General features: G+C 41.4%; 2 protein-coding genes across 2 annotated transcripts in view; both read right to left on the bottom strand.

Moving 5' to 3' along the window:
* LOC117746629 overlaps positions 1-2,056 on the bottom strand; it is a 5,454-nt gene extending 3,398 nt beyond the window's left edge. Inside the window, exons 1-6 of the mRNA XM_034555893.1 lie at positions 2,028-2,056; positions 1,245-1,387; positions 931-1,042; positions 672-738; positions 357-560; positions 116-261 (exon numbers count right to left, since the gene is read on the bottom strand). Coding sequence (XP_034411784.1) covers positions 116-261; positions 357-560; positions 672-738; positions 931-1,042; positions 1,245-1,374 — 659 coding nt within the window. The 5' untranslated portion in view covers positions 1,375-1,387; positions 2,028-2,056. The remainder of the gene's footprint in view (positions 1-115; positions 262-356; positions 561-671; positions 739-930; positions 1,043-1,244; positions 1,388-2,027) is intronic.
* A 645-nt stretch (positions 2,057-2,701) lies between these two features.
* LOC117746630 lies at positions 2,702-5,364 on the bottom strand. Its single transcript, XM_034555894.1, has 8 exons — positions 5,307-5,364; positions 4,661-4,769; positions 4,185-4,343; positions 3,895-4,032; positions 3,515-3,666; positions 3,208-3,322; positions 2,932-3,121; positions 2,702-2,814 (listed from the first exon to the last, which is right to left on the bottom strand). The coding sequence occupies exons 1-8, from the start codon at positions 5,355-5,357 to the stop codon at positions 2,781-2,783; spliced, it is 948 nt and encodes a 315-aa protein (XP_034411785.1). The 5' UTR covers positions 5,358-5,364; the 3' UTR covers positions 2,702-2,780.
* Between the last annotated feature and the right edge of the window lie 2,136 nt (positions 5,365-7,500).

Here is a 7,500-nt window from a genome sequence, read left to right as displayed (position 1 = left end):
TTTTAAATTCACGACAATTTCTCACCGATAACAAAGATGTTCAATATATGTGCGAACAGGTGACGCGCAAGTAAAAAAAGGTCCATAACTGGTTAGAACAGAGGAGGAAATGTACCCAGAATCATTTCCATCGGTGAGACATATTATCCGAAGTCTGCAATCGGGGAACCTCGTCTGGAGCTTTTCCAACTCCAGCGCCGCCCGTCGCAGGGCGTCGTACAGCAGAGTACACCCAGCTGCCTCGATGCTGCGTACGTGTTCCTGGAAAGAAAGAAAAAAGAAGGTATATTACTACATTACACCGACATTAAATCGTACTACAATAAAAGATCTAAGACGGGTGGGATACACTTCACCTTGAACGTTTCCAGATTTTCAGTAAACTTGTAGAGAAGCTTCACCAGGGAGCCGAACGTCACCAGGCCGATGACGTGATAAAAATCATACGCCATGGTCCTCGTGGCAAAGTTGTCGAAGAGCTCCTTCACAACGTCGATCTTCTTCATTTCTGAACCCACGTAGCACTCCTCGTCCATGGAGGAGCTCGTGTCTATCAGCACCTAATGGTAATTCACGTCAACAACAATAATAATAATAATAATAATAATAATAATGTAAATGTGTCCCGTCTTCCACAGAAATAATCAAACAAGTGACGGACAGAGTTTTACCAGAATGGCCTCCTTTGGAGTCCTGGTGGTGACGAATGTTGTTCGGTCGTCGCTATGGTCACCCGTCCTGTGTCAAATGTTTGTTTTGATTGACGTGACTTTTACAGAGATTCATACAGTACATTTTTATTTTTTTTTAAATACAGCAGCATTCATACAGTTTACTGCCTCTGTTCTCACCATGTTGTGTGCTGCTGTACTATAAAAAGAGGACGACCTGCTTGACCTCACAGCCCTGTGCACTCTGTGAGGGACTTACCTGGCGGCCAACATATTCACATCCACTGCTTTGTCTTTACCATCCAAACAATCATGCACTGTGATCATATCAGGGGATCCTTTGTTTTTACACAAACATATAGCAATGTTGTCTAAAAAAATTTAAAAAAACAGTTGCATTACAAAGCTTTTCACAAACACGTGGTATTAAATATCAGAAGCAGCAGAAACCAATGGGAGACTCCTTTCAGACTGGTTTATAAAACGTAGTGCATTATATTACATTTCTTTCCTTCTGGGCCTTTAATTTAAGTAATGTGTGTAAAATCTAAAGCTGTAAAAATACACGTGTACCTTCACTCAGAAGAACAAGGCGTGCCTCACACTGTCCCAGCTCCTTCAAGTGTAGAGGCGGGGTCACATTCAGACATCGATTGTACGGAGCTTTTAATTCTTCCATCATACTTCCAAAAGTCTTCTCCATGTTTACCTGAAAGCTGCCAACAAAAAAAACAAACAAGTTTAACAGAAATAAATGCGTCTCATCTCGTCTCGTCCGATCCAAAGAGGATATGTTCTGACGCACGGAGGCAAACTGAGCAAGATCTTCTCAACGTCAATGTCTCTCTGCATTGACGTCTCTCGCAAGACCTCTTCAATGCAATTTGGAATTTTCTCTCCACCTTAACAAATTACAGAAAATTCATTGAAGCTGATGAAACAAAATCAGAACCCTTTATTTCCAAGTATGTTGGACAGAAAAGGAATTTGACAAATAAGACAAAAAAACAGTGCAAGAAATAAAAAATGGTGGGCAAGAGTTTGTATATCTAGTAAATTCAAACACTGCTTTCATACAGCTGAGACAACCATGCCATGCGTAAATATAATGGAGTTTGATGCTTCGCACAAATTAAAGTGCTAGTAGCTCTTTAATCTAACTATCTCGCTGCAGCTGCATCAAAAAAAAAGGCAGAAGCATGTCCACATCTTGCAGCGTTAACCATATTTCTGTAGCTGCTCCCTAATAAAAGTTTTTTAAAAAAGGGTAGCATGTCAGTGAATGTTGGGCTGTGCTTCTTTTCAGTCTATAAAAGTGTATCTTTGTATGTATAACTGTGTTTTAGGGTTAGTTACCTTTGATTTTCTGCAGAACGTATGCTCGTTCCAAGGCTCCCGGTACGCCAGGTACTCTGACTGGTTCAGAGAAGCGGCTGCCGTCTTCAGACGTGAGAGAGATTGGTGCGTAGCTCTCACGGTCTGCTGCCTGGTTCTGTCAAAAAAAATAAAAGGATCGTAATGTATTCACAAATACGCTCAAACCATGGCTCGGCTTTATCCTCGTACCTTTGCCTCCGAGAGGAGATGAGCCCAGCAGCACAGTGAATTCTCAAAGACATCCAGGTCCTCGATGACTTTGTCCCCTCGCGGCGTTCCACGCTGAGGCAAAAGCTCTCGGAAGAGTACGTACAAGCCTTCAAAGACGGAAATCTAGAAACGAAAGAACAGGTATACCTCAGAAAAGGAACGGGCACTGGTGAAAGCGCACTTCACTGTGTGAGGACTCAGTTTATATCTTCCCGAAACCATGCCTTGCATGCCGTCTGCTGCTGTGACTAATACAATGACGGTGAATTTAAATGAGTTTTTCAGAATAATGTCACTATATGGATCACACACACACACAAACGTACATGTTTTCACAGCACTAGTTATAAAATGAGCCGATCCTAAAGATGCAATAAAGTTCATAAATTGGATATTTTAAAGAATTACATTGGTTCATATTTTGTACCTTCTGATTCCTGGTGAGCTTTTCATTCCTACAGAGTAGCTGATGCAAACTTTGTGCGAGAGGGTTGCATCCAGTCAGTTGTCTTATGTAGGAAATCAGTTTCCTCTGTTGCTCTGGAGAAAAACATCTCTAGAATAACAACAACAAAAAAAATGTAATTAAACGCTTTTCAAAGCAGATACAGGGAGGGTGGAGGGCAGTTAAGCAGACAGGGGTAACGATTATGCACTTTAACGGACAACTCACAAGAGCGTAAAGCGAAGACAAGAAGACGCTGATTCCTTTCTGGGTTTGTTGGACTGAAGGGACGCAATCATTAATGAAGAAAGTCTCATTGTTCCAAGTCTCGTCGGAAAAGGCGGACAGAGAGAAGTTGACCGTCGCCCCTTCGGAGATCCCGCAGCTCTGCAGTGCGTCGCCACCATAATGCTGACCTCTGCAAATATAGTAAAGCACGGGAAATATTAGTGTTTCTAGACAAAGAGGGTCACAAACCAAAAGGATCGATGCTCCGTGTGGTACTTCTGAGGTACTTGTAATGGAGGACATGCGTTGGGATTCCACTTTCATTTGCCAGCTTGAGTCTCAGACTGGTTATGGTGTCACTTGCCAAGTTCACCGTCACCTCATAGTCTCCCTGAATGAAAAAAAAAAAGAGTGGATTTGTTTGACGGATATACTGTATACGTTTATATTGTCCTCGATTTTAAAGTGATCCAATAAAGCCAACGTATTCAGATTGTGCAACGATATATAAATATACGTTTATCAGTTGTAAATATTGTCAGTGGTACCTTTACGTTTAAAAAAAATAAATAAAAATAAGCACCTTGAGCATGACGTGGCATCGAACCGCACCGTCTCCGCAAGTTTCTCCAACCTCTCGTTTTGGTATTTGAGGAGCATGTTTCAGGTTTTCCTTTGGCGTAAAAATGGCATAAATTACAGATCCATGTTGAATATGTCTGTCTTTCAGAGACCCTGTACGAAGAGACAACATTTAAACAAATGTTTAGTACAAGGTGCAGAAAGAGTAATCACACACACACACATGAGGAAAAACACATCGCTTGAAAGTTAGTTCAAATATAAGAACTTGGAAAATGTATATAAAAAATGAAACTGGAATAATGTAGAGAGAGAGAAACCTAAGGACTGCATTAGGGGATCCTACAGGATGTTTAAAGGTTGGCGTTAAGGTAAACTCACATGTATTGAAGAAGGGATCATCTGTCAAAGGCATCCCATCGACTGTGTAGAGACAGACTCCTTTGGAATGACCAACACTTTCAAGATGGCCGATCCTCAACATCAGATCCTCAACCGTGTTGACCGCTGGATCCATATCTGGAATTCAACAATAAATAAGTGGATGCTTGCACAGTAATTATTATCACTTTATTTGTTTCAACACAGTTAGTCAGCGGCTGGCTGAAGTTCATCTAATGATGATCCAAAAATGGAATATACAACAAAAAAAAAGATGCGTTTCTCATTACCGTTAATGTGTATTGGTTGAGGACATTTGGGGTACGAGTACTGCAGAGTGAACAACTCCAACGACTTTTGCACAGGCTGAACATGGCGCTCTAGAGCTGCGAGTCTTTGAATGAAGATTCTCATCGACGAAAAGCGATTCTTCTCCACATGACTTAAACCTGCAACGATGATATTTGATTGATTATGTGCACACTATAGTTATAACTGCTATCTAATAAAACTAAGACACAAACAATACCCTACAAAACCTTTTCAATCAAAACATCTGACAGTCAGCAATTAAAATAAAAAAACACAGATCATTTTCTTTTTTACAAAAGTTGTTTACTACATGCCAATGTCTGTAATTTTAGGTAACCACGGTCACATGCCGGGGTAACATCATAAATTAAAAATATGCAATCATTATGTCAGCCTAAAAATGTGCCATACCTTTAAAAAAAAAAAAATAGAATAAAGTTGAGGTTCGTCTCACCAATGTTGTTCAGATCTTCATCTCTTACATCCGTTACGCCCAACTGGACAAACAGGTTGTAGGAAGATTCCAGCCTGAACTGCTCAAGTATGTTGAATATCGCATCCATCTAAAGAAAGACATCAAAAAAGTTCGAGAATATTATACTCAAGTAAATGTACTTGTGTAAAAAGGCACTTAAGGAAAACAATACTTACCTTTCCATAATTTAGACAGTACTTTGCAGCCTATACACACACCATATCAGTACATATAACTACCTGTCCTATATAAAATAAATAAATATATACACACACACAATATACATATATTAATTTGATATATATATATATATATATATATATATATATATATATATATATATATATATTAAAAAAAATGTAAAATTAATATATATATATATATATAATTAATATATATATAAATAAAAGGTATATATATATTAAATTAGCTAGCTTAGGCGATGACGTTCACATATTCCTTTACCTGTCCATGCTAGCAGGAAGCTAAGCTAACTAGATGCTATGGTGAAATGGCTAGCCTCGCTCTCTTTTTACATACAATAGAAATAGAAAAACAATGAACGACGCCGTGTCCTCACAACTGGGACAAGAGGTACGGAAACAGCACAAACATCCTCACACACCTCGCTGACGGCCGACTCTCGGAAATAATCACCACCAGCCGCCGACGCCATCGCGGGTTTCTACCAATTAGCCGCTCCCAGCATGCACCTGTTCCCCCCCACCGCGGCCTCGAGGCGGGTGCGTTCGATTTAGGTCACCGCCCGACGGAGCTCACCGTGTAAACTTTATGAATCGGATTGCGCAATGCAAATATAACTTTGTTCTTTCTTTGATTTAGTTGACAGGTGTGTGATTCAATACATTTCTCGTGTCTTGTGTTTATTGTCACACGATTTAGGAAGTACAATACTTAAAAAAAAATATTATATATATATTAAAAAATATGACCTCATTATTAAACTAGTAGTAAGAGCCCGAAGAAACATAAACAAGTGTGTCAACAGCAGCCAGGCACCTCAGCCTTTTGAATAAAATACACAGATTATTGTAATGAGTCTAATTAATTGGAGGAGAAAAAAAGAGAAAGGTTGCAGGAACAATCTCATTTGGCCTTTTCTCAGATACATGTTGTTGAACCCGTTATCAACGAACCTAATGTAGAATCACTGCATATGTATTATAATTAGTTTCTCGGAGCTGCCATTATTTGGCATGTCAGGGGACTTTTTTTAAAATGAAAACCAGTGCAAATTATGTTGATTTCTGGCCTGCATATCCACTTTAAAATGTTTATACTAATGTAGAGGTCAAGTCGTTCCCGGTCTTAACAACGCACATTTTTCAATCACATAGTCAGACTCAGTTACATTGCGAGCATTTACACTCCTCGTCTGTGTTCCACGCTATTAATCTTAATAAAAAAACCAAACATGTGAGGACCGGACACAGCTGTTAGACGATTCATGTGATCACGCTCCAAAATGTGTTGCAGGAAAGAAGAGATACGTCAAGGATACAGTGAGTTTAATTGTGTAAAATGTCATTAAAAAAAACAACAACATTAGATCCCTTTGCATTCAGCCTTCAGCCTCAGCTGTCGAGCTCCGGCTGACTTTAAGTCGACACCCTCGGAGGAGGGACTGGCTGATAACACTTGAACTCCAGCTCCGTCTCTGGGACCCCCGTTTCCTGTGGTCTTTTCGGGGGAGTAAATAAGTGTCCATTCATCGTTACAGTTGCTGCACGGGTGCACGTGGCTGCGAGGCTCCGCCGATCGGTGACGTCCTTCCCGAGATGACTCCTCCTGTCACCGGCCGTCTGCACTGGTGTTGACGCTAACCTACCAGTGTGTGTCCCGGTGGTTCCCACAGACCGGCCAGTACTGCCGCTGCCGGCATCCCAGCGAGGGGACGAGGGGACGGCGTTGATGTTCCGTGACCTCCAGAAAGGCCTGCTTTCCCCCCCCACCTGCGACAGATCACGCTCTCCGTGAATACGAGAGTTTTTCGTTCGAAAACTCGGACTCTCCGGCCGACCAGTTCGGACTGCCGTCTCGTCGCTGTCGGGCCCCGGGAGTGAAGCGGCTCCTCCTGGGTTGGGGTGCGCGGAGGCGGTGATGCCGTCGCAGAGAGGCGCTTGGGTTCTCCTCGGTCCGGTGGAGGCCGATGCGCCTCTGCGGATCCTCGACAGCGAAGGACTATTTATTGCTTTAGCTGACGCAGAGCCCTGGCTAGGAGGAGCGCCCGGCGGTGGCCTGGGTTGAGGATGGCTCCGAGGAGGAGGCGGGTGTGGTCTGAAGACCGGTGTGTCATCAGAAACCCTTTGACCCGGTCTAAAGGGATCCAAAGGACAATCAGATTGAGAAAACACATTCTTGCTTGAAGACAAATAAAAGAAGGATTTACTGTACTGTCATTCTCTTTTTAATTTAATTTGTATTAATGGTATAATTTATACGATAAATGCTCAAATAAAAATACTTTTTTTCTGCTCTTCCCACACTGGGAACGATGTTATCGCTCTCTTAATCATTTCCGGGGGGTTTTAACAGCAAGACACACTGACCTGAACCGGTGTTCTTTTAATTCCTTCAAAGGGAAAGAAGCTGAAGCAGCGAGCGACGAGGGGTAAAGCTCCAAGTCTGTTTGTATAGCTCCTCTCAGCTCCCTCAACTCTGCACATATAGACACAATACAAAATAATTACAACAGTAATGAGGTTTGGAAAAAAAAATAAAAAATACTGAAACCATTACTTAAGATTGAAAAAACTATCTCGGAAACAGAAAACCATTAAAAAGATAATAATCACCGA

This window comes from Cyclopterus lumpus, chromosome 17, assembly GCF_009769545.1.
Source record: "Cyclopterus lumpus isolate fCycLum1 chromosome 17, fCycLum1.pri, whole genome shotgun sequence".
NCBI lineage: Eukaryota > Metazoa > Chordata > Actinopteri > Perciformes > Cyclopteridae > Cyclopterus > Cyclopterus lumpus.
The sequence above is the reverse complement of the archived record's forward strand: the minus strand, read 5'-3'. Positions and strand labels throughout refer to the sequence as shown.